This window comes from Tachysurus vachellii, chromosome 1, assembly GCF_030014155.1.
Source record: "Tachysurus vachellii isolate PV-2020 chromosome 1, HZAU_Pvac_v1, whole genome shotgun sequence".
Lineage (NCBI taxonomy): Eukaryota > Metazoa > Chordata > Actinopteri > Siluriformes > Bagridae > Tachysurus > Tachysurus vachellii.
The window spans coordinates 30,604,074-30,632,073 of NC_083460.1; the positions used below are offsets into that span (position 1 = coordinate 30,604,074).

The following is a 28,000-nucleotide window of genomic DNA, read 5'->3' on the forward strand; positions in this document are numbered from 1 at the left end:
ATAAATAATATTTGTCCACATGTCAAAAAAATCTTTTATTATTCTTATATATAGCTTGTCAAGTCAAAAAGCTTTTATTGTTATTTAAACATATATACTGTAGCTGAAACAGTATATAGTTAAATGAAACAATGTTTATCCAGGATCAAGGTGCTACATAAAATGACATAAAGCTATATAAATCAACATAACGTGTGCAAACAGTGCAAGACAAATGACAATGCAGACAATATAAATAAAACAAAACAGTAAAAAACAATACACAAAATACAAAAAATTGCCCTGACCAGTGTGCATACTGTATATTATACAGTACAGCGTGCAAAAATATAGGATTCTAACAAAGAGGGCTGAAGTAAGCATATACACTTATGTAATAGCAGCAGTTTGATGCCACCTCAAATAATCTCCATGTGATCAGAATAAGCCTGGATATGAGATTTTATAGAAGAAACTTTTACATGAGTTCAGAATTTTAACTGAATTAGAAAGTTTTGGTTTTGCATTATTTATTAGTTTGTTTGTTTTGAGCATGTTTAGCAATTCTTGGTTAGTTTTGGTATAATAGTAAAATGTTAAAGCTAAGAGATGAATAATGCTTAGCACAGTTTCTTTATATTTCTATTTTAAAATTAAATTATATTAAATTTAATAGACGTAATGCATAGATTATTTGCTTAAGTTTTTGTTGATTTTACATATATTATTTTATTTCTCATTTCAATTCATAGCTTGTCTTGAATCAAATTTTTTTTTAAAGCTCTTTAAATTTGTCTGGTGTTTTCCCAGAATTCCTCGATAGCGGAAGCGGTTGTGAGGCTTCATTATTATTTTCGCACTCATGTTTGAATAAATCCCGCCTTCTGAACTATGATTGGTTAGCACGTTAAAACTTCCATCGTTTGATTGGCTCATAGCCTAAAAACCTCATATCTTCACCAATCCGAACAAAGAAGCAGGGTTTTGTCTTAATACTGGTGGGGAAATTAACAAGTCTGCTTGTATCGAAGGGTTGTGGTAGGTAGGACCCGAGACTTGGGGAGAAAAGTCTCTGGGTCTGGGAAGCCACCTCCCCATCGCTCGCCTTGTGCACATAACAAAGAGTAAAAAGTCGATAGTTAGCTCGATGTTTCGTGCATAAAGTTGACTTAATAAAAAAAAATTGACCGTCAATATTTTTGTATTTTTTTTTTTTTTTTATATTTTTCATCTAGAAGAGCGCAGGGTCACATTTTCGTGGAGAGAAAGTAAAAAGCTGCTTTAGGTCTGGATTGCTTACTAGCCAAGTTTCGTGGAAGTTTGCAGAGTGGAGCTGCACAGGTGAGTTTCTTACTTAACTAACGGTTCATTTGAATACGATTTAAAATCAGGGTTATTTAAATGAGCTAACTGATAATTGCATTATTATTATTTTTGTGCAGTATGTCACACTTTAGGGCCAGCATTCGAGTTAGGCTAGCTAGCTAGTTAGCAAGCTGATTACTAATGCAGCGTTTAATCATCTACAGGTCTGAAGTTTCTCTATCTGGCTTTCTGTATGGTTTAGTTTACCAAAACATCTCACCAGTTGTAACTGATTTAGTCTTATCATAATAGTCGACTATAACTAGTTATCATTGATTACAGTGTAGCCTTTAACGTTAGCTGAGTTTAAACGGTGTTCTTCTGTCGTCTTGCCAACACTTTAGGAGAAGGTTGATGCGCTCGAGCTCGACGTCGCCGGATGACGTCACACGCTAATACACCCCAATGATCATTTGTAATCATGTTACATTAGAATTTTATCACAATAGAAAATAAAGAAAGAAAGAAATACTTCGGGTTTTTTTTTTTTTTGATGAGGCCCACCATGAACTCGATTCACTACAGCAATTTGCATGCACCAAAAATGTTCCATTTCTTTATGAATGCCACTTTTTGACTATTTATTCTGACATTTAGTGGTGCAGAATGTCCACATAACAAGTTTGATCCTGTTAGAACTTGTAATGTTAACATTTTATTTGTAACAGCTTATTCAAACAGATTTGTACGAAGGGGAATGTCACATAATCTAGGACTGAAAATAAACATACTATTTAACGTGTAAGAAAAGCATTTATTTAACAGTTCTGGAAAGAAAGATTAGATTTTCTCATTAACACAAGCTATTTTTTGGTGTGTGTGTATTTTAAACTTCATGATGGAGAAAGAGATGCTGGGGTAGGAACAACTTTTATAGCTATTATAAGTTAACAATAATTTTGTAGGCATTTTACAATCTTAAATCTAACTATAAATGCATAAAAGTTATGGTATTTATTAAACCACTGATTTACACGTTGACACACCCACAATTACCCGACCTACAATTACCCGTGTATGCGATGCCCCAAAATACCTTTTAATTAGGCCATGTAAAATTCAGATATTCACTTTGTAGGGCCAAAGAGGAAGATGTAGACTAGTCTGGACATCAGTATAAACTGATACACTGCTGTGATACATGAAAGCATTATTTTAATAACAAAGTGTGTAATTAATAGTGCATAAACATTTGTTTACACAGTTAATAAACTGAACTGAGTCACTTCACATTCTTCACACTTCAAACTCTTTCACACAGAACACATTCACATTTTAACTCTAATCTGGTAGAATCAAATCAGTTCTAACAAAAGAATCAGTTCTTCTCTATAAATTACAGTGATGTAAAAATTATGACTCAAAAACAAAAAACGTGTACTAGTCCTCAGAACTTAAGCATCTCTTTGCTGATTTACTGTAATTTTGGAAGTACTCTATGTTGCTGTCGGCAGTCATGGTTTTTATTCGTACTGCTGCATATAGATTTGAAAACAATGAGAATTATTTTGCATGTTGGTTAGAGCGGTTTGCTAGATGTTTGAAGAGTCTAGAGGCAGCTTGGAGGAAGTGAGTCCTCTCACCTCTTCTCGCTTATTCTTTACAAGCATTGCATGAGCATGTCTCACCTCTCTACCCCTCTGTGTGTGTGTGTGTGTGTGTGTGTGTGTGTGTGTGTGTGTGTGTGTGTGTGTGTGTGTGTGTCTGTCCCCTTTCACTCACCCAGTTCTTCAGTTCTAATTCCTCTGGTTCTTTTCTGCTCTTGCGTTTCTACCCTCACAATCTGATTTGGTCCATCCTTCCCTCTTTTTTCTGTTTTCCTCGCTCTTTTTTTTTTTTCCTCTTGAACCATGTGTGATAACATGGACCACGAGGACAAGCCACCTGCCCCACCTGTGAGGATGAGTAGCACAATCTTCAGTGGTGACGGGAAAGACTACACGCTGCTGGCCAATCACAGCTCCAAGCCCTTACCGTCCGTACCTGAAGAAAGGAAACCTCGCAGCAAAATCATCTCCATGTTCTCAGGGGCAGAGAAAGGTGTGTGGATGTGTTCCATGTTTTTTTTGTTGTTGTTGTTTTTTTGTTTTAGCTTTTAAACTTTAAATATAATAACTGCCTCTTAGGTGGAAGACGGAAAGACAGGGACAGGGAGAGGCCGGAAATCTCTTCTCCCTCAGGTTTTGAGCACACCATCCATGTGGGCTTTGATGCTGTGACAGGGGAGTTTACGGTGAGGGGAAAAGATTATTATTAGTAGTATTTTTTTTATTTTTTTAAATTTGTACAATTGTTCCCACTTCATAAGATCCACCTATAATATAGTTACCCACCAGTCAACTTTTCCCTATCACATGACAACATATAACCGGTGGTTGACACATGATGTCAGACAACCACATCTTTTTAATGACTGCTGCACCTGTTGTGTAACCCCATAGGAGGAAAGTGATATCTAAGATGTTTATCTACGCTATCCTCTGATGATACAGTGAACTAACTCTACTGTTGAAAGCTGTAATAAAAGCATACTCATGGCCTTTATGGTAAAAAAAGATTACTGCATTCCACTCTTATCCAAAGGGCAGAAGGAAATCATTGGTATGAGAGTAAATTGAAATTGTTTGTGCACATGGTTCAGTGGTATGTCGGGTGTGAGAGAGCACCTTCAGCAGTCAAATAATTTTTTGGGGGTGTTTTGCTACTTCCAGAACTGGGAATTCATGTGGTCAATGCAATAACAGTCTGATTTGAAGAAGAATGTAAATTTCCCAAGTTCATAAGGTGAAGCTTGGTAATCATTGTCCATTCCAGGTCTTAGGCATATATCCAAGTGTACTAAAGCCTGGTTTCACAGAATGATCCTCGAATGCCTTCAACAGACCTGTCTAACTGTTCATGGATGTAAATCAGACTTAAAATTCTTGGTAGTATTTGAAGAAAACCGTGATAGCAAAGTGGAAATTCATAATGCTGATCTTGTTCGTTACAAACACAAGCAAAATCTAATAACTACTGACATGCTGAACGTATTTTTCTGTGTTTGGCTGCAATTTGACAGATCTTACAAATTTCTCTTTGGGCATGGTGAGAATTTATACAATTTTTAATATTCAGTAGACATTAAACACGTTTATTTCCTATCCTGTAGGGGATGCCAGAACAATGGGCACGATTACTGCAGACATCCAACATCACCAAGTCTGAACAGAAGAAAAACCCCCAAGCTGTTCTAGATGTCCTCAAGTTCTACGACTCCACAGGAAACACAGGCCGACAGAAGTACCTCAGCTTCTCTTCAGGTGAGCTCTGTATCTCTTCCATCAATTACAAATATATCCAGACTGTGCAAATATTAGCTGTATTTTTTTTTTGTTTGTTTAATTGTTTGCAATATTGTTTTGCATAAACAGGAGCTTAATGTAAGAGCTATGGCTTTAAATCCAGAGACGCACAAAGTCAATAACAGAAGGGCACACACGCTGAGGCACACTAAGTGAAAGTACATTAACAGCACTAATAAATCTCTTTGACAACACACAATGCCTTGTTTTCTCTCATTCTGTGTTTGTTTAGAAAAGGATGGATTTCCTTCAGCTGATCATTCGGTAAGTTTTGAAAAGTTGACTACAGAACCTTTCAGACCCTTCGAGGAGTTACATCCTGATTCCACATTTTGTCTTTAAACACGCAGCCTGTTAAAAAGAGCACAGAACAGCCCTCACCAAACATCAAGAATATTGATGATGACGACGATGATGAGGGGACACCTCCACCTGTTGTTGCACCACGGCCAGAGCACACCAAGGGGGTAGGAAAAACCAAGAAACAGTGAAATTAATTAGGTCTTTATCAGGTGGATTTAGGTAAGAAATTGCAGCATAAATTAAATCCACCAGTTGCACTGCTTCTATTGTTGATTGTATTATTTCTTAGATTTCACATCATGAGATCAATACAACCATGAACTATTTTGTATAATCAATAACCATGAGTGTTTAATATGCTTACAATTCTTGATTTTCTTGTATTTTTTACTTTGATGGGGCTCAAACATTATATAGAACGGCAGAGTTCTGGTAGTTCTGGTTCTGTTTGGAGATAGTGATAGATCTCTGAATCTGAAGTAGCTGCTGAAGTCCTTTGTTAGAAACAAATTGAATTATCAGTTAATGAGGGAAAAATGATATGAAATGATTAGATACATTTAGTGTTATATAGAGACAGTTATATTACTCATACCTACTTCAACAGTGGTAGATACTGACATTGTTCTGTTGTGTTTGGGCAAATTTTGACACATACTATCAGGTTTTTAATAATCTTAACTTTAATATCTATCTCTTTCAGGCAAACACTCGGTCAGTTATAGATCCCATCCCTGCACCAGTCTCTCCAGATGGGGACGTTGCATCCAAAGCTGCAGACAAACAAAGACCCAAAAAGGGCAAGATGTCTGATGAGGAGATCATGGACAGATTGAGTATGCACAAATATGTGCACTTCTCTCTCATTTAAAAGACTGTTTTTTCTGAAATGACAGATAAGCCTTGATTTTTGCTATTTGTTGTATTTTTATAAAAGTTTGTTACAAGACTTTTAACGTGTCTGTGCTTTTTTTTTTTTTGTGGTTCAGGAACCATAGTCAGTATTGGAGATCCTAAAAAGAAGTACACACGATACGAGAAGATTGGACAAGGGTTAGTTTTGTTAGACCTCAGTGCTGATAAGGTCATGTGTTGGCTAAAGTGTGTATGAACACATTTTCTCTTTCGCAGAGCTTCAGGAACAGTGTTCACGGCCATAGACGTTTCTACTGGGCAAGAGGTAAGAAAAATTGTTGGCATTGCAGAATATTATTTTATATATTCCTAAAATCTAAATTGTTGTATTTAAATTGTTATTCCCATTCTCACTTTCATAGACACGTTCTTACGTTACATGTTTTAAATACTGTACAGATATGGTGTAGCAAAAATATCAAATTTACCACTTATCCCAAAAGTAGTCTCTGCTCTGAAGATTCTGGCCTGTAAAGTTTTGGCTAACATTACCCTCAAAGATTCAGTGTAAAACTGATAAAAAAAATAATGAGACCAATCTGGTTTTGGTACATTTTTATACTAACAATTAATTTAGGAGAAAAAAATAGCTTGGAAATGTGGCCACTGAACCTGCCATAATAAATTGTGGTAAGTTGTGACTAATGGTTCCCCATTAGCTTTTGAAGTACAATATATTTCACATTTATCTTTCATTTCCTTACTTTTCATAGGTGGCCATCAAGCAGATCAACCTGCAAAAGCAACCCAAGAAGGAGTTAATTATAAATGAAATTCAGGTTATGAAGGAACTGAAGAACCCAAACATTGTGAACTTCTTAGACAGGTACTATTGACTAACTTTTATTGGCAGGACGCTCTGTAATATTACAGCATAGTAATGATTTCATACTGATGACTGGTCCTCATATGACTGTTTACTGTTTGTGTCTGAAGTTTTCTAGTAGGAGAAGAGCTCTTTGTAGTGATGGAGTACCTTGCTGGTGGCTCACTGACTGATGTGGTGACCGAGACGTGTATGGACGAAGCTCAGATCGCTGCCGTTTGCAGAGAGGTGTGGAAAATATCCATTCTGATAATCCAGAGAACTAAAGCTCCAGTCATGCACAGTTTACGTCACATGGGTGGACTCAAGAAATGATTAGCTGCTTAAGTGTATATGTTGTCAGAGGTAGTGTTAGGTGTACTAATAGCACATTTGGTAATGATACACTGTTACACAATCATCACATGTCTCAATCATGTCTTTGCCATGTCTGAACCAACATTCACATATACCAGATCACAACTAATTAAATTCCTTAGTAGTACTCTTGAGATTTTATTTCCATCCAGATCTTCAGTGTCTATGCTTTTTATTTTGTATTTAATGCTTACATAATGCTCTGCCTAGCTTTTTTGGGTAGTTCCGGTAATGCTTTTAAAGCCACTTTAAACGTTTAGTTATGGGTTGTATCATTTATTAGCAGGATTTATTCTAAGGAGCAAGAAAAATATTTTTTTTAATTAATAAATAGATTAATGAGGCTGTTATAATGAGTTCTAATCATCCAAGTTGCTGGAAAAAGACTTTATTGTATTCATAAAAGTTTGGCTATGTTGTGTTTTTTTTTTTCCCCCGCAGTGTTTACAAGCACTAGAATTCCTTCACGCCAACCAAGTCATTCATCGAGACATCAAGAGTGACAACGTTCTGCTGGGAATGGACGGCTCTGTTAAACTTAGTATGTCAAACCCTACAGGGAGAACCCCCACCTTACAGGAAAACTCCAATGCTGAAACAAATTTAGTGCTAATTTGTGATTCCCTTTAGATGTTCTGTGCTAATTTGGTGACTTGCAGTACACAACAGATTTTACACAAGTAATAGTGATCAGCTTCTGCAAGAGCTTCTTTTCTTACTCCTCATTTTCTAGTGACCTTTACTTCTTTCATTATCTATTCAAAATGGAAATTTAGGATAGACACAAACAATAATGTACCAGATGTAGCTGTATGATGGAGTTATATTGTGTTAAAGCAGAGACTTTACTCACCTAGGTGTTAGTTAAAACTTTTAAACTTTCAGTTTGAGAAGAGTGTATTGATGATGAGGAATTGAGAGAGCTGGAAAAAAAGAAAAGAATTTACACCAAGAAGTTACCACTAGGGGGGGCATGGTGGCTTAGTGGTTAGCACGTTCGCCTCACACCTCCAGGGTTGGGGGTTCGATTCCCGCCTCCGCTATGTGTGTGTGGAGTTTGCATGTTCTCCCCGTGCCTCGGGGGTTTCCTCCGGGTACTCCGGTTTCCTCCCCCGGTCCAAAGACATGCATGGTAGGTTGATTGGCATCTCTGGAAAATTATTCGTATTGTGTGTGTGTGTGCCCTGCGATGGGTTGGCACTCCATCCAGGGTGTATCCTGCCTTGATGCCCGATGACGCCTGAGATAGGCACAGGCTCCCCGTGACCCGAGGTGGTTCTGTTAAGCGGTAGAAAATGAATGGAAGTTACCACTACATCACTCGCTTTATGTAAAGGTGAAACAAGGGGTAAATTCCACTGCAATACAATCAGTAGGCGGGTCAAAAGGCATTGTGGGTTAAGGTGAAAAAGCTTCAGTGTGCTGATGAAATATGCTTAAAAGTAAAAGTGTTTTATTATGTCAATCATAGACTTAGCTGAATAACACATTTATTAATATTATTTATACTTGCTCCAGTTTGATACTGCTTTTGCTGAAGAAACATTAAAATTTTTATGTAGTAAATGTAAGCATTGTTCGTTGTATTAATAATCCCATCTGTTTTCCTCCCCATCCCATTTCTTTTCTCATGTGCGTGTTGTAGCGGATTTTGGTTTCTGTGCTCAGATCACACCAGAGCAAAGCAAGAGGAGCACGATGGTGGGCACACCGTACTGGATGGCCCCTGAGGTTGTTACCCGCAAAGCTTATGGTCCCAAAGTGGACATCTGGTCTCTTGGCATCATGGCTATTGAGATGGTGGAAGGGGAGCCTCCATATCTTAATGAGAATCCACTGAGGGTGGGTCCTGTCATGCAAACTTCACACACAAGGATTTACAGAGGAGGGGGGGCAAAGCCTGCTTTATATTTAACACTTATTCTACTTTTCTTCTTAATTGCAGGCACTTTACCTCATTGCAACTAATGGAACGCCAGAGTTGCAGAGTCCAGAAAAACTGTCCCCCGTCTTTCGGGATTTCTTAGCTCACTGTCTGGAAATGGATGTAGAAAAGAGGCGCAGCAGTAAAGAACTTTTACAGGTAAAATTTAACTTTTGGAATTAAACTCCAATTTTACTGAGTGTTATTTGCTTCTGAGTTCCTGTTTGTTGACATGTACTATATTTTCCACTTTGTTTTCTCAGATTAAAAAACATCTATATTTGTAATGTGTCCCTGTAATAGTTTTTTTAATGTACCAGGAATTTTAGTGTTTAAACTACCTCATAACAGCACTTCAGGCTATGCCCCTGATACAAGCTGCCTAAGATCTGTGACAAAATCGTTTTGCACCAAAGAAGTCTGTTTCACCTTTTAATAACCTTCTTATCACTGATGGTCACACTACTTGTTTTGCTCGAATTAAATGGCAGTATGATCATTAATCATTAACTTGCCTCTGTTTTTTTAACCACATCTGTTAGCATCCTTTCCTGAAGTTGGCGAAGCCTCTGTCCAGTCTCACGCCACTCATTCTGGCTGCCAAGGACGCCATGAAGAACAACCGCTAACATCCTCCCTGAAAGAGCCATGCTTCTAAACCTGACATGTTGAACAGTCTCTGACACCTGTGCCACGTCTACAGCTGTGCCACCTGGCCAAGACAACATTTCTACAAACATTTCAACAGTGTTTTAAACTGGTGGGACTCCTATTGGGTGGGAGGGAAGATGGGCCGGCATCGTAAATGTCTTGTCTCCTCATCAGTGTTATGGTAGTCTTTTCCATACTGTTTTTTTGGTGCACAGTATTTCATCAGTTTTTTCTGTCATTTCTGCTCTTGTGATTTTTATGTGCAGAATATTTGTCCTTATGAGGAGAAGTATTTAAAGAGTCCTTGAGATGTTTTGTTAATTTCATTTTTATAGAATGAGTATGGAGATAATGAAAAAAAATGCCCAATTGTTTTCTAATTTTCCTTAGAGTAAAATCAGCTTTATCAGAGGGTGATTAAGTTTTGTTACCTGGTGTCATTTCCTCTGCAAGCATGAACTGATGTAAAAAAGGACCAGTCTCTGGAACACGACGACGTACACATTCATGAAACCGATGTCATATTTTGTACTTAAAAGAACCACAATAACTAGTCCACCAAGAATTTAGACTACATGTTTGTATAAATGAGTGTTTTTTTGTAGTAACTAACATTTATTACAAGATTACAGTTGTAAAGTTACCCTTTCAAATACCAGAATGGATATTTTATGGCTTGTGCTAAATCAACTCCGCAGCTGCCTTTTTGTTATTTCTTGTTATTGCTCCAGGTTTCTGATGATAATAGCTGAAATAATTTTGCCTGAAACTCACTCAAACCAGTGCATGTTTCAGCAAATATAGTCAGCTAATTGTTAAAGATAAAGTGTGGGTTAATTGCTAAATTATCATTGGCGGTCACAATCACCCAGGAGGCAGGAATTTCAGCTCAGGTGTGTGGAGTTTTATCATTAGAAATGGTGCAGATTGTTAGTGGCAGCTTTTTATTTTATCCAGTCTTGTAGCCAGTTGAGGTTTTCAGCTGCCCACTACTGTGTATATAGTTGTTGAAGTGTTAAGTGATTGATAGATAGAGAGAAGCTAAAACTGGAGACTTGCAGCTTTGATTTTAAACTTTATCTATGCAAATTGGAGTGATCAGTGTAAGAAGCAGTTATAGTACTTTTTAAAATCAAAACAGCCCTATCAGAGTGATGGCAAAAACATGTGGTTTGGCCACATAAACCATTGATATGTTCTTATAAAGAAAGAACATACTGATGAGCTCAGGAACACCAAATGACCATGGAAAGGAGGCTTTCACATGTATACAGAATTAGAGTGATACGATCACATATATCAAGGATTTACAAAAATATTACACAAAAAAAACTTTTCATATTTAGTTTTTTTTTTTTTATTGGATGTATGGTTTTATATGCTTTTTTTTTTGAGAATGAAGAGAATGATGTAGGAAATAGAGAGCTAAACCACTGCCTCCAACAGTCAGGCACTCTAAGCTAGGTAAAGTAAGCAAGCAAGCAAGCCTAAAGATTGCTGTTTTCCATGTGAGATACACAATTGAGGGAAAAATAATAAGACTGAAAGTAATTTTTATTTTGGGGTATGACTGGAATATTAAAAAACATCTTGTCCGACCCTATAACTCAAACCGACCCTATCAGATATGGTGATGTAAGTTTCTTTGGTTAGGTCAAATTGGCACTGTTAAATGGTTGTAAAGCTTTCAAGCATGCCTCAGTATACTGCTGGTGCCCCACTGCAATACTTACATTTATGACATTTGGTAGACACCCTTGTCCAGAGCAACTTAACCTCATTCATACAGCTAAGCAATAGACGCTTAAGGGCCTTGCAGTGTCAGATTGATGGACCAGGGGATCAAACTGGCAAGCTTCTGATTGGTAGTCCAACGCCTTAGCCATTAAGCTACCACATCCTCATGATTGTGTTGATTGGGACAAACCAATATGCTTGATATGTGTACCATGTATTGGTACAATCACATCCTTAGCTACATTCTATTCTGAATATTTGATACTGATTGACAAATAATTAAGACACAGTGTAATGTTTATCATGCAAGAAGGAGGGGAAAACGTAATTCCTTGAAAAAAAAACAACAACTGAAAGTGCTGTTGTTCTGGTGCTTGATATCAGTTAAATAGAAAATGAAAGAAAAAAGAAAATTAAAAGTTATCAATGCTGGAAAAAGTGCTCCTACATAACAGCATCAGAACTTACTACAGAACGATCATTTAAAATAAATGCATAAGAAAACAAATACACAACTATTAACAATATAGATAAAAATTCACAGACGTTTTTCTATAACTACATTTCAAGAATAAAAAATAAGATTTAAGAGACACAAAATTGTATTAAGCAAAAAAAATAAAAAATTAAATTTATTGTAGAATTATGAGGATATTCCTCTTCAACGTCACTATATCTATCACTATAATTCAGACCGGAAGCAGTTTTATATGTGCTTATAATAAAGATAATCAATTTTATTGTGGAATGTTGATGCAATTGCTCTTCAAAGTCACCATATGTGTCAGTCTAATTCACACAGGATGCAGTTTTTAATACATTATAAAATAAAGATTTCAATTTTTAAGGTCAAATTAACTCAGATCACTTTATAATGACCTACTCAATGATTCCCATTAAAGATCAAGTAATTTTACTTGTATTACTTTAAATTACTTTACTTCAAGTAATTTTTTTAATAATTCCTTTTTAATGTCACAATGTCAGTCAATATAATTGTGCCTTTTTGTGTGTATTCGTTTTCTTATGTATTTATTAAAAATAATCTTTTTGTATGTTATGGCTCTGTGTTGTGGGAGCTCGTGCTTTCAAAAAGAACTGCTCCTTAACCCCAGTACTGAAATACATCATGTATACTGTTATACATTACACTATGCCTTACTTTTTTGTCAACCAATATAAAATATTCAGAATCAAATGTGACTAAAGACAATTTGCACGTTTAACAGATGTTACTCTTCCAACCTGCCTGATATATGTACATTACAATTTACTTTTTAATCCAACCAATATCGAATATATTTATTAATATAAGCCACGTCTGCAAGCGTCATCTAAAACACGAGAGCCACTTTAGAGTTTTTTTCTGATGATTAGCAAATGATTTTTTCAATCGTTGAGTTTTAGATGAACTACAAATGGCAAGTTTTAGCTGCAGCATGGAGTGGAATGTCCAAATTTTCCTGAATGCGAATCATCTGTTTTCACCTAACTCTATCCTCTGCATATATCTCTTCTTTGGCCTTTCTCTGGCCTTTTATGTGGCAGCTCCATCTCCAACATCCTTCTACCAATATAACCATCTTTCTCCTCTGCAAATATCCAAACCATCTCAATCTAGTCTCAATGATCTTGTCCCCAAAACCGCCAACCTGAGCTGTCCCTCTGATGTACACATTCCTAATCATGTCCATCCTCATCACTCCTAAAGAAAACCTCAACATCCTCGTCTCTGCTACCTCCATCTCTGCCTCATGTTCAAGTTCCAGTTCAAGTTCAAGTTCAAGTTAGCTTTATTGTCATTCCGCTACATGTTGGGACATGCAGTGGAACGAGATGTCGTGTCTCACAGGTCAACGGTGCAACATACATTCAGACATAAAACATAAAACAACAATGAAGCAGGGGCAGGTACAGACTATGCCATCAGTACAAACAATCTACTCTATGTATTTGACAGATACTTAAGCCGGAGCAAGAACAGACTATACAGCTAGTACAGACTATACAAACTATGCAATAGCATACTGTACATAGACTTTCAGTAAATAAATAAGTGGACTATACAATGCTTCCCTTGATATTGTAAATGTGCAACAGGAGGCATTCAAAGTCAAGCAGCTGGTAGTGGGCTAGTGCAGGATACAATGTGCAACACGAGCATGTAAACATGTGTATTGTCTGTGGTTGTACACTGTTTTTGTTTTTGATGTGCCAATGTGCTAATGCTGTGGTGAGTGCGGCTGGTGGCAGTCAGGTGGGTCACGTCACAGGAGGCCTGTGTGTTTTCAGGGGTGGCAGTGGTTGTTTGAGTTCATGGCTCTCACAGCTCGGGAGAAGAAGCTGTTCTGCAGTCTGGCAGAGCATGCTCTGATGCTCCTGTACCTTCTTCCTGATGGTAGGAGCTGAAAGTTGTTGTTGGAGGGATGGGTGGGGTCTCCCACCATGCTGTTGGTCCTTGATAGAGGGGACAGGGGCACCGATGATCTTTTCATGTCTTTTCCTCACTGCTACAGTTTCTAACCCATACAGCATCGTTGGTCTCACTACTGTCTTGTACACCTATACTTTGATTTTTATTGACACTCTTCTGTCACACAACACTTCTGACACATTTCTCCACCCAGGCCAACCAGCCTGCACCCGGCTCTTCACCTCTTTTCCACACTCCCTGTCACACTGGATTGTTGACCTCAAATATTTAAACTCTTGCACCTAACCTCACTGTTCAACTTCCTTTCCTCTCGTTTAAACACTTGTATTCTATCCTACTATGGACGACTTTCATTCCTGTTCTGTATAGAGCAGACAGGTGTTCCTCCACTCGCTCTCTATTCACACTACAAATCACAATGTCATCTGAAAAAATTGCATTACATTACATTACATTTACAGCATTGTCCACTGAGATTCCTGTCTGTCTTCATAGGTCAACCTGTCCATCAGCATAGCAAACAAGAAGGGACTCGAAACCGATCCTTGATGTAGCCCCACCTTCACCTTGAACTCTGTCTGACCTACAGCACATCTCACTGCTGTCATTCTCCTCTCATACATATTCTGAACTACACTGACGTATTTCTCTGCCACTTCTGTCATCCTCATACAGTACCATAGCTCCTCTCTCGGCACCCTGACATATGCTTTCTCTATAACCACAAAGGCGCAGTACAGCTCCTCCTTACCGTCTCTATACTTCTCCAATAACATTCTCAGAACAAAAATTGCATCAGTAGTGCTCATTCTGGACATGAAGTCATACTGCTGCTCACAAATATCCACTTTCTTTCTTAGCCTAGCTTCCACTACTCTTTTCCATAGCTTCATTGTGTGACTGATCAACTTTGATCCTCTGTAGTTGCTACAACTCTGCACATCATCCTTGTTCTTAAAGATCGCCACTAGAACACTTTCCATTCCTCAGGTATCAGGAACAACATCCTTTCCACTCTTGATTTGCCTCAGAGCCTTCCTCAACTCATCCTTTCTTATATTTGCTATTTCCTGCTCTACAATATTTATCTGTTCCTCCTGCATTTCCCTCTCATTTCCTCATTCATCAGCTCCTCATAATATTGCTTTCATCTTCTCTGCACACTCTCCTCACCTGTTGCACATCCTTTCCATTTCTGTCTCTCTGTCTGGTTAATCTGTACAAGTCCTTCTCGCCTTTCCTCGTGTCTAACCTGGCATACAACTCATGGTATGCTTTCTGTTTGGCCTTTGCCAGATCTCACTTCACTCTGCACCGCGATTCCTTGTAAACCTGTCTATTTTGTTCGGCCCTTTGTACATCAAACTTCTTTTTTAGCTTCCTCTGAATGCTGTCCTGTATTTAACGTTACACCACCATGTTTCCTTATCTTCTTTTCTCCTTCCAGATGACACACCTTGCACCCTCCTACCTGACTCCCTGATCACTTCTGCTTCTATCTGAATTCCTCACAACATTCTTTCCTTTTCAAGTTCCACCACTTGGTCTTCCTTTCCTCTTCTTCACCAGAGACGTCTTACACATCACCACCCGATGCAGTCTGGCAACACTCTCTCCTACCTCCACTTGCAGTCACTAATCTCTCTCAGATTGCCTCTATCTGCGTACTCCTACCGCCACTTTTATATGCAAATGTTCCTCTCTCTTCTGGAAATAAGTGTTAACTACGACCACCATCTGTCCTTCTAGGTTCCTTTCCTTAACACCAAACCTGCCCATCACATGCTTATCACTTCTGTTTCCCTCTCCAACATGCCCGGTGAAGTCTGCTACAATCACTACTCTCGCCCATCTGGGAATACGCTTTATCACCTGACCTAACTCACCCTAGAATCTCTCCATAACCACTGACAACATTCAACATCCCCCCTTCAATGTCTGACACTCTTTTCACCTCTAAAGCATTCCTCACAAACTCATCCTTCAGGAACATTCCTAACCCATTTCTCTTCTGATCCACACCATAATAAAACAGTTTGTATTCCCCTCCAATACTACATACATTGCTCCCCTTCTACCTGGTCTCCTGCACACACGGTATATCTACTTTCCTTCTCTCCATCATGTTTGCCAGCTCTATACCTTTCCCTGTCATTGTACCAACGTTAAGAGCTCCTATTCTCAGACCTATACACCTGCCTCTCCTCTTCTCTCTCTGAGTACAAACCCTTCTCCAGTGTTATATAAAGTACTAGAAAGCAATACTTGAGTAAAAGTACAAGTATCGTACTAGAAAAAGACTTTGGTAGAAGTGAGTTACCTTTTAGAACATTACTCAAGTAAAAGTCTTAAAGTATCTGATATATACTGTACTTAAGTATCAAAAGTAATTTTCTGATATTTTATGTACTTAAGTATTTGAAGTAAAAGTAAAATGTTTTTTTTTTTTAAAAGCAAGCGGTTAGAACTTTGATTGTGAACTTTATTGTGGCTTTCTTATAGTAAAGCATAAAGCATATTCAGGGTTCCCATATCTTCGTAATCTCACTCATCAAATCAAAATCACAGCCTTTTCCAGGACTTTTCAGGCACAATTCACAATTCAAGTTCAAAGAACAAACAGCATATTTTTAGAGCTGACTTCAAAGAAAAAACAGAAACAGAAATTTTATTTTCGTATGAACTTCAGTGTATAACGTTATCTTCTTCACCCTGTTCACCGAGTTCACCACTATCGTCGGGGTGGTCGTCTACGATAACGGGAGGTCCTCCAGTAGGTGCTTCCATAGCGGTTTCAGTTGTGCTTCCTCCTCCTTTGGCAACATTATGCTGAAATAGAGCATGCGGAGCGGCGTAATGCAATCTAGGAGCAGTGATTCGCCAAACCTCCCTTATTGCAGTCGCACACATTTCTTCTGATTTTAGTCTGTAGTAACGAGTAACGAAGATGCTTAGTGGAAATCTGCCTGTGGCAGTCGTTAGCCCGGGCCTCAACCGATCCGGTATGGAATTTCCACTGATGACTCACATGCTTAGATTTGTCACATTTTACACCAGTTGCCCTTCCTGATGCAACCCTATCTATTTATCCAGGTTTGGGGCAGGTGTTCTATCAATTCATCCTACTCATCATTATTTTCTACCCAAAATTCTGCACACGTGCATTCAAAAAATAGGTCATTTTTAGCGTCCCACCTTAAATCCATTCTACTACTGCTAGTGACTTGCAGATTTACAGAGGTGTTTTATAGTTTTTGTGGTTTTATTCCACATTAAATTTGATTTTTATGCCTTTATTAAACAGAAGAGCTCGTATGCCTATATATTAACAGAAGAGCTCTGGTGACCTGGTGCAGCAGGAACAACCTGGAGCACAATATAGAGAAAACTTTGGAGATGGTGGTAGATTTTAGGAAGAACCCAGCCCCTCTGAGCCCCTGTCACTCTTTGTGACTCACCTGTCACAACTGAACCACCATCAACATAAACTCTCTAGTTAAAAAAGCACCGCAGCGGATGTACTTCCTGCGGCAGCTGAAGACGTTTAGCCTACCAAAGGCTATGATGGTGCACTTCCACACCTCAAATGTTGTATTATACCTACCTCCTCCATCACCATTTGGTACTTTGCTGCCACTGGCAAAGAAGAGTGTCATTTGCTCTGCTGGGAAGGTGATCGCTGCAATCTACAGTACCACCTCTTCAGGATCTGTACACTAAAGCAGGCAGTCCCATCCTGGACATAATCGCTTTGAGGCAATCCCTTCTGGCAGAAGGCTGTGGTCTACAAAGGCTAAAGCTTTATGCCACAACAGTTTCTTTCCAACTGCAACTGGCCTAATCAGCAACATCCAGATCCAGCATGGTCTGTTATTCGCCACTTTGGACATTAATAAATTACCCCACCACTGCTCAAATACATCATATTAATGTTCACAAATCTGACTGTTATAAAGCATATTCCTTTCTCATACTAGTCGACTATTGTATATCTTGCACAAATGTACAGTTAATTTTTTCTTTCAGTTGTAATATATGTAATATTTTTAATTGTATATTTGCTCTGGCCACTTTGTACATCCTGCATTAGTGTACAGTTCATGTCTCTATTCTTGTTTACATCCAATTGCTTGTTTTTTGTAAGTCTTTATGTTTATACAATTATTATTATTATTATTATTATTATTATTATTATTATTATTATTATTATTATTAACAGACACTCACACACACACACACACTAATAATAATAATAATAATAATAATAATAATAATAATAATAATAATTTATAACCTTTGTTTCTTATATTTATGCTTCTTCTCGATTATTACTATGCACCAACACACCAAGACAAGTTTTTGTACATATAGACCCTACAGTACCTGGCAATAAACCTTATTCTGGTTCTGATTCTGATTCTGATCTATGACTCCCTGTTTTAAATTGATATACACTGTTTTGCTTATTAATTCTTTTCAGTGTTTCCCATTTTTGATTCTCCTGGTGCTAGAAATGCTGGCCTGCCATATTTGACAGCTTTAAAAATTTCTGTCTTAAAGCTTGGATTAAGAAATACTTCTACATTTAGTTAATTTAATGTTAGCTCGTTGGCCCTGTTTAAGTTTTCTGTTGAGCCATTGGACCTTTTGATTTGAAAAAAACTGACTTTGCTAAATGATCCTTTAGTGCTAAACCTGTGGGCTTCGAAAGACCATGGGCAGGTTGAAGCAGTTGTGGGACCATATAAGCTGTTTGACAATTCTTTCCGCACACTGCAAGGGACTGAGTGGCTGTCAGATGAAGTAAGTGAGCCTAAAATTAGCCTACTTGTGGTTTAAAGTGCAAAAAGGTTGTTTAACAGTTCCACTTCACAGGTCATTGATGCATACCTACACCATCTAGTTGAAAATCAAAAGGCAAGTTCAAATTGTCAATGTACATTTAAAGCATTCTGTTATTTTTCAGAATTCTTATTGCTTGCTTTATTTTTAACAGACACCAGTACATGTGCTTTGTGTAGCTGTGTCAACCTCTCTATTTTCTGGCCTTTTTGGATGTCTGATCAAGGTATTCACGTAATCCAAAAGTTGATGGTAATAACATAACTGTAACATAATACATAACTAATAATGTAACTACATGATGCAATTCAAATTATCATCCCACAGATGAAATTTCCTTTAGAGGACATTTGGCTGTGCCCTGTGAACTTTAAAGCACACTGGATTCTTGTGGTATGTATGATAAACTATGTAACTACTTGATAAACTATTTGATTTAATTTTTTATTGAATCTGTACTTACAAAATATTTGTAATATTGGATTGTGTCCACTTTTTGAAAGATCGTCTGCATGAACAGCAAGAGTATTTTAATTGTAGATCCATTGGGAAAGGAAACATTGTATGAACGTAAAGTTCTGCGAAACTGGAGGTAACCCCACTTACCATGTAACCACTTTTGAACAGAAGGCATAATCTTTTGAATGTCAAAAGTAAAAATGTTTTTATTAATGACTAGAAACTTTCTGAAGCTGCGAGATCATGATGAGCACAGTACAACATGGCAAGTGCAAAGACTCCCACATGAAAATCAACAAGACTCGAGCAGCTGTGGAGTTCTAATTTTGAAGGTGTGTTTGAAAACCTATACTGTACTGTTCTTATTTTTTTATTTTTTTTTTTAGAGTTGTACTAAAACATGAATTTTGCAGTTTGCAGAACTGTATCTTTTAAAGGGCAGCATTCAAGATGTGAAGACAAGTGAAAGTGCTATATCCTTGGCTAGAATGGAGATTGCATGTGCACTGATGAAATATCGCGGTAACTTTAGGGACATTAGTAATTTACTCAACTGTAAATGTAAAGTAAAAAAAGCATAAATCAAAATGTACTAGACAAGACAGTGAGAAAAGACAGAGATCAGAAAGTGAGAATACAAAAAAATTAACTAACTCTGCTGGACTTTTACAGTAAAACTTTTACATCAAATTATAGTCTTACTCTTTGTCACACTATGGATTGTCAAGTCTCATTTTGTAAATCGAAATTTATATCTTTTGTACTATAATTAGATGAAATTTATTTGGATTGTTTTGCTCATTTTTATAGAGCCAAATTCAATAATTGTGTTCTAGGAAATGCAGAGGACTACTGTGTATTGTGTTCCATGTTGGAAGGTAATGCTGAAAAATGCATAATTGAAATGGTAAGGAATCGTAAATAATTTAATCAATTAAGTAAAAATTAAAGTATGGCTTGAATAACCATTAATGTCTTGAAGCGTATACTTGGGCTTTGAAATTTAAATATTGTTATTTAGCAAATGGTCAACTTATCCTATGATAGCTTATCCCAACTGCTTTTTATTATAGCCAAATGTTTTTCAGTTAAAGTGTTCCCTTTCTAAAATGATTTATAGTTTTAAATTACTGATGTATTACTTTTCCTGTGCTTCAGGTGCAGTGTGACCTCTGTGGAAGGTGGGCACATTTTGAATGTGCCAACTACAAAAAAGACCTGCCAAGTTATGTGTGTGGGAAATGTGTACAAAAAGAACTTTGTTAAATTTTTATGTAAATACATTTTGGGTTTGGAAAAAGCATGTGAGGGCAACTTTTTACAATTTTTTTATGTAAATACATTTGTCTTTTTTGTGTATAAACTTTATATATTAAATGTTGTACAGTTAAGTCAGTTTTGTCTCTGGAGTTGCTATTCTGCTTAAAATCAATTTTCTTTAATAATGACTTTACCAGTGATTATGCTTTTTGACCATTTTATTAAGCTGCTTATATACTCTGGACTGGATTTTCTTATCAGAAACTGCTGCCCGTGTTAAAACTATAGAAACAACATTCTGATAAAGTAATAATCATTATCTTTACAGAACATAAACAAAAGTTTATTAAAAAGAATAATATAAAGAAAATATAATACAAAATTCAAGATTAATGTTAGATATATTTAAATGTGTTTGTATTTATTTCCAATGAGCAAGTCTGAGGTGACAGGCAGCAGTGGCAATGAAAAATGGTAAAGGAAGAAACCTTGAGAGGAACCAGACTCAAAGGGCAACCTCATCCTAATATGGGTGACACTGGAGGGTGTGATTATAAACATACAGTCTGACAAATGTTGTACTGATGAGGAGGTTGTTGTCCTCAAAGACCACATGGAGTTGGGATATCCTCTTTATTATAGCAGAGTCCAACTGAGCTGGAAGATCTCTAGTGGGCCTCATCTCAGTGGAGGTTCAAAATCTTCATGGCACGGAAGACAATCAGCTGGTACAATTTCTGGATGGCTTGGGATGTGTAGAAAGAGAGAAGCAGTGGAGAGGGATTAATGTAGCTGCTGTTCATAATATTAGCAAGCACTAGATGATAATGTGCATTTGGTCAGATGCATTAGATCACAAGATTATGGGAAGTATTATGTGTAAGCCTGACTAAAGAGAAAAGTTTTTAATCTACATTTAAACTGGGAAAGTGTGGAAGATATTCTGGGAACTACCAGAAGTCCTGAGTTTTGTGATCTCAGAGAGCGTGAAAGATTGTAAGGTGTTAGAAGACTAGTTAGATACATGGGAGCTAAACCATTATGTACTTACGAGTCTTGTACGTAAGTAGCAGCAGTTTGTATGTTCCCTAAGGGAAGCATGTATATCGAGAAAAGCAGAGGTCCTAGAACTGATCCTTGAGGGACCCCATAATTAACTGACAATAAACTAGAAGATTCACTATTTAATTCTACAAAATGGTATCGATCAGACAGGTAGGATCTAAACCAACTGAAAGCCTGTCCGTGAATACCTGTGTAATTTTGTAAGCGATCTAGGAGAATGTTGTGATCTATAGTGTCAAATGCAGCACTAAGGTCAAGTAGAACTAATAGTGACATGCAGTCTTGGTATGCTATGCTTGCCATGATGGGGCCTAAAACCTGACTGAAACTCTACAAAGATATTGTTCTCCTGTAAGAAGGCGCACAGTAGAATAGACATAACATTTTAGACATAAATGAAAGGTGTGAAATAGGTCTGTTTTCTTAATGAGGGGCCTAATAACTGACAACTTGAAGGATTTAGGGATGTAACCTAAAGATAGAGGAGTTAATAATATTAAGAAGAGGCTCGCTAGCTTTATGTAACACTTCTTTTAGTAATTTAGTTGGAATGGCATCTAGTAAACAAGTTGTTGGTTTAGCTGCAATAATAAGCTTATCTAACTCTTCCTGTCCTGTACTTGTAAATTACTTTAGCTGTGAGTGTACATTAGATCTTTAGGTGAGACTGGGTCATGAAATGCTCTCATGGGTTGAACATCAACTATTTTGTTCCTGATACTTTCAATTTTATCAGTGGAGAATCTCATAAAGTCTTCACTACTGAACTGTGATCGAGTACTGTGTTCAGAACCTGGGATTGTTTGGTTATTTTCTGTATGAGTTTGCTCAGGTGCTCAGCCCTAGAAGCTTTTAGAGCCTGTCTATAGCTGGACATAATGTCCTTATACGCAATTCTAAAAACCTCTAATTTAGTTTTCCTCCACTTTCGCTCGAGGTTGCGGGTTGCTCTCTTGAGGGTGTGAGTATGACTATTATACCATGGTGCAGGTGTTTTATCTCTAACCTTCTTTAATTGGATGGGTGCAACAGTGTCTAATGTGCTAGTGAAGATAGTGCCTATGCTGTTAGTTATTACATCTAGTTTGTTTGTGTTTAAGGGTAAGACGTTGAGACAGATCAGGCAGGTTATTTGTGAATCTGTCTTTAGTGGTCGGAATAATAGTTCTACCAAGTCGATTACGTTGTGAGACACAGTTAGTCTGTTCAATAGGTAGTGTGTACAGTATGAGGTAATGGTCTGTCATGTCATCACTTTGATGTATGATATCTATATCAGTGACATCTATTCCATATGATATCATTAATCTAGCATATGATTAAGACGATGAGTTGCTCTAGTGATGTTTTGTTTAAGCCCAAATGAGTTTAGTAGGTCCATAAATGTGAGTCCTAAAGCATCATTTGTATTGTCAATGTGAATGTTAGAATCTCCTACAATTAATGCGTTATAAAAATTAACAAATAGGTCTGAAAGAAAATCTGCAAATTCTCTAAGAAAATCAGTGTAGGGCAAAGGGGGTCTATACATGGTTGCTAGCGCAAGAGACATCAGGGAATTTTTTGTGTGCATGTGAGAGAGTGCAACATTAAGAACAAGCACTTCAAAGGAATTGAATCTATACCGTGTTCTCTGAGTAACAGTAAGGAACTCTCTAAAGACAGTACATATAGACGAGGCTCATGCTTATAGATATATCCCGTCGGGGTAGACTCATGTAGACCAATGTAATCATTTGGTTTAATCCAGGTTTCAGTAAGGCAGAGTGCAGTAAGGCTATTTTCTGAGATGATTTCATTTACAGTAAGTGCTTTGGGTGCAATTGATCTAATGTTAAGCCAGAACTCTAGGGACTGTTTTTGTTTGTATCTTTGGCATTTTTCTGGTCTAATTACGGTAAGATTATTTAGAGAACTTTATAGTTTTTAGAGATCCTATAGTTTTCTAGATTAGATAACTATAGGAACTACAGTCTGATGAAGTAACTAAGTTTGAAAAAAATCATTGGTGTACACCTGCCCAACCTTGTACAACTCTAGAGTGAAGAAACAGGCAGATAACAGGTATCATTACAGATCCCTCTCACCCCAGCCACAACCTATGCACTTCTCCCTTCAGGAAGACGCTACAGATCTCTGTGCAGTAGAACATCTAAGCACAAAAGCAGTTTTTCCCTCATCCCATATCCTTCTTAAACAGCTAATACAGGGATGATTATCTGTGTTGTGTAATTCATTCTCCATCTCTGCCTCTATCTCCTGTATCTGCCTGTAATTCATCTTCTTACTGCCTCTATCACAAGAACTATATAAATGTGTAAATCTTTACTATTTTAATGTTTACTGTTCTAATGCCAGATATGTATGTGTATGTATGTACAAAGAGAAGCTTAAAAAACACAATAAATTCCTTGTGTGTGCACACACTTGGCGAATAAAGCTGATTCTGATTCTGATACTGAATGTGTCACAATCTGCTGACTCTTAAAACTATAGGAACTACATTCTGATAAAGTAATAACAACGTGTCAGAATCTGCTGCCCATGTTGAAACTGAGTATTGCATTTTTGTAGTTTAATTACAAGTAGTGATACAAGTGTCACCGTGATTCTAGACCTTACTGACACAGTTACAGGGGCTAGAATGGAGGGTTTTTATTTCCGTCAAAGTCATTCATCTGTAATCTGACTAAAATACACTGCTGTAAACACATCTAATGAGATAAAGACAACAACGACAAAAGACAAGATCATAGCCACATGTCTTAGCTTACTACAAAAAAAAGTTTGAAGTCAAAAGACTCAAAAATGGATTTTATATGAATTGTTTTCTACAGATATGTCTGTGCGTTTTTGTTTTGTGCCATTTGGAGACTCCAAAAGGAACTTTGGTTACCAAGACTGCATGCTGAGTTTCAAAGGCTTATAACTTTTGAACCCCTTTGCCTAGAAACATAGTCTTGGTATCTGATGAAAGCCAACACTCTGAGGTATTTTGGCATTTGGATTTGTTGTCAGTCAATTAGGCTCAACATTACATTAGCATAACCACACCAAACCCATATTTTCTTCCATTCCGCCTGAGAGATTTTGATAAAAAAGGGCAAACAAAGTGCACTGTCAAAGTTTTTTATATAGAAATATTAGAAAATTGAATAACTAAACTATGCAAAATACACACACATGAATGAAGCAAAAACTATTTACATGACCGAAGAGCCTGAGAAAATGACAAAACTGAACTGTGCAAAATACAAACACACACGAATGATAAAAAACTATTTACATAATATATAAAATTAAAAATTGTTCAGGGTGTGCCATGTGTTGTAACAGTCCCTGGTTATTGTGAAGCACAGGCACACATCACAGGAGGAGCATTTCACTGTGGTCATCTGGTGGCAGTGGACACACCTCCTCCAACCTACAGTGCGGTGCCATCCTGTGAAAAATGTACAGGTTTGTGTAAGGCACCTTGGGGAGCAGGAGGGGGTGGCTGTGGAGGGGCTGTGGTGGTAGACCCAACCGCTTTCAGTTCCATCACCAGGGTCTCACGAAATTCCTTGTGTGACATCACCTTCTCCTGCCTTGCAATGGCCATCTCCTTGTACAGGATAAAGGCGTTGGCGATGGCGATGTCGATGAAGTGGAACAGGAAAGAGCGGTACCACTTCTTGGTCTTGTGCAGGATGGAGTAGTAGCCAATCAGGGCATCGGACAGGTCCACACCACCCATGTTCCTGAGTAGAAAAGGAACATAGCCATCACATTACACTGATATTGATGCATTGACATGATATCAAAATTCAATTCAAAGAGTTGAAACTATGAAAACATTGTACATACCTGTTGTAATCCTTGATGGCGGGTGGAATGGAGACATCCTGTACAGACCACTGCCCACCTGCCCCCTTGATCCTTCTTTGGACTGTATCCTTTCCATGTGCTGCATGGATTGTGGAACACATTAGCACATCTCTGGTGTCCCTCCACTGAACAAACACCACGGGCCCCTCGCGGATCCAGCGAATGGTGCCCCGGGGAGCCCACTTCTCAAGCCCGCCTGGCCTGTCTTTGGGGAACCCAATACGCTGTCTGCGAATGGTACCGCAGGCCCAGATCTTCTTTGCCAGCAGGTCACGAAAGAGATCTGGGCTTGTGTAAAAGTCATCCACAAATAACTTGTACCCGGTACCAAGCAACTGCGTATTCATGAGCCGCATTACGGAGTCATAACTGAGCCCCTTGACAATTTGTGATCCCTTGCCTTCGTAGATGAAGAAGTCCCAGGTGTAACCATTGGTGGAATCCGCCAGCACAAACAGCTTATAACCCCACTTCACAGGCTTGCTCTTCATGTATTGGCAGAGTCCGCTGCGGGCTTTGGATGCGACCATCCTCTCGTTAACTGCAACACACTGGTGGGGTTGGTAAAGCGCCATGCACACCTGCCTAAACTCATGGTACATTGGCTTAATTTTACAAAGCCTGTCGTACCCAGCGGTGCCTCTTTTTAAGTTGTTGGCAGCATCGTCATCAGGGTCACTGAGGTGGATGGCGCGTGAGATGGCTTTGAATCTGCGCCCTGACATCACACTCGATGGAAAAGAAAAGGCGTATAGCTCAGACCTTCTCCAATAGTCAGTGATGTTCGGTGTCTCGACTAGTCCCATGTAGATAATCATCGCCAAGTACGTCATCATCTCTGGCAAGGTGATCCTCTGAAAGGTGTCTGGGTGGTCAGTTTCTCCAAACTTGTTGGAATTATTCACAATGACTTGGAGTATATCATTGGTCATAAACAAATTAAATAACTGTAGAATGGTGTATTTTACACCACCCATGAGCTGGCCACCAGGTGTGCGTGCTGGGTGGAAGGATGGCTGTTCAGGAGTGATGTCCTCCACATCAGTGCCTTGCCATGCACCTTCAGGTCCAGAACTCTGCTCTGGAGTGCTTCTCCCTCCTGCTCTCCCTCCGGCTCTTCCTCTGGCTCTCCCCCTCCCCTGACTTGCAGGCTGTGTGGAGGTAGAGGGTTTGGGTTCCAGCTCCTCCTCTTCTTCTTCCTCCTCAACAGTCATTGGGGTCCTCGTGGGCCTCTTTGCCTCTGGCTGCCAATCTGAGTCAGATGACTCTGGCTCTCTGAAACACAGAAATGCAATGATTAGCTTATCTCACACCTCATACACACATACAATAACATCCCCTAACACCCAGAATAAACTCACTGCAATACCAGGCAGGCGTTGTTACTTACACAAAATATCTTACCAAAATTCAAAAGTTTCTGTATTGACCACAGTCAGAGAAATCAAAATGCAATTTATTCAAATCACATCTACAATTTTCCCCTACACACACACACAGACACACACACACACACACACACACACACACAGACACACACACACAATAACATCCCCTAACACCCAGAATAAACCCACTGCAATACCAGGCAGGTGTTGTTATTTACACAGCACCCTTCCCAAAATACGAAGTTTCTGTATTGACCACAGTCAGAGAACTCAAAATGCAATTTATTCAAATCACATTTACAATTTTCCCTTACACATACGCACGCACGCACGCACGCGCGCGCACACACACACACACACACACACACACACACACACACACACATATATATATATATATATATACACACATTCATTCATTCATTCATCTTCTACCGCTTATCCGAACTACCTCGGGTCACGGGGAGCCTGTGCCTATCTCAGGCGTCATCGGGCATCAAGGCAGGATACACCCTGGACGGAGTGCCAACCCATCGCAGGGCACACACACACTCTCTATATACACACATAAAATAATAAATACATAACATAATATATGTACTCACAGTTCTAGATCAGGATCTCTTCCATTTAGAAAATCCTCCTCAGCTTCAGAGTCCACAGATACTTCGCTTTCCGAAGAGGACGCAATATCGTCGTCGGATCTTTCGGCCAACATAACAGCTGCCTCCTCCTCTGTAAACCACTTCTTTCCTAACATTCCGAAATGTTTCCAAAACTTTCCAAAACTATGTAAAAGTTGTCCAAAAACCTCACCAAAGTCGCTCTCTGCAATAACGCCCACTCGAAAAATTGTTTGTGTGAGTGCGCACGCTTTACGCATGCGCAATAAAGGTTTTGCGCACGGCTCTAACAGGCACACACCGTTACCTGATGGCACATATCATACATTGTTGAAATCGTCTCCTTATTCGCTAAAGAGGTATGAGGGTCCCGGACCATGAAATTGCTACTGGCAGGAACAACTGTCAATCAAAAGGAGGGTGGTCCAAATTGAATGCAGAGCCATCATTTGCTCCTTAGCTGTCTATCTCTGCCCTACGGGAACCTATTGGCTCATGAGAGGGCTTGTTTGATTCGTAATACTTTGCTCAACAAACATGACACCCAAATGTAGTATTATAAGTCTCGAATGAGAAGTGAGAGTCGAGAGAATGTCCGGTAGTGAACTATTGTTTACAGTTTTTATATCGTAATTCGGTCAGAAACGTCAAGATTGTGAGG

The 28,000-nt window shown here is 38.4% G+C and overlaps 2 protein-coding genes across 2 annotated transcripts; one reads left to right on the forward strand and one right to left on the reverse strand.

The window, feature by feature from the left end:
* Nucleotides 1-986: 986 nt before the first annotated feature.
* Nucleotides 987-10,354, forward strand: pak2b (p21 protein (Cdc42/Rac)-activated kinase 2b). The gene is made up of 15 exons (XM_060882549.1): nt 987-1,320; nt 3,071-3,384; nt 3,471-3,577; nt 4,496-4,646; nt 4,921-4,952; nt 5,039-5,155; nt 5,695-5,827; nt 5,981-6,044; nt 6,123-6,171; nt 6,620-6,732; nt 6,843-6,960; nt 7,531-7,630; nt 8,735-8,931; nt 9,035-9,172; nt 9,556-10,354. Exons 2-15 carry the CDS (start codon nt 3,195-3,197, stop codon nt 9,640-9,642), a joined length of 1,596 nt encoding a protein of 531 aa, XP_060738532.1. The 5' UTR covers nt 987-1,320; nt 3,071-3,194; the 3' UTR covers nt 9,643-10,354.
* Nucleotides 10,355-24,651: 14,297 nt separating this feature from the next.
* LOC132842193 (piggyBac transposable element-derived protein 4-like) lies at nt 24,652-27,575 on the reverse strand. The gene is made up of 3 exons (XM_060864862.1): nt 27,322-27,575; nt 25,308-26,603; nt 24,652-25,201 (listed from the first exon to the last, which is right to left on the reverse strand). The coding sequence occupies exons 1-3, from the start codon at nt 27,474-27,476 to the stop codon at nt 24,886-24,888; spliced, it is 1,767 nt and encodes a 588-aa protein (XP_060720845.1). The 5' UTR covers nt 27,477-27,575; the 3' UTR covers nt 24,652-24,885.
* Nucleotides 27,576-28,000: the final 425 nt, after the last annotated feature.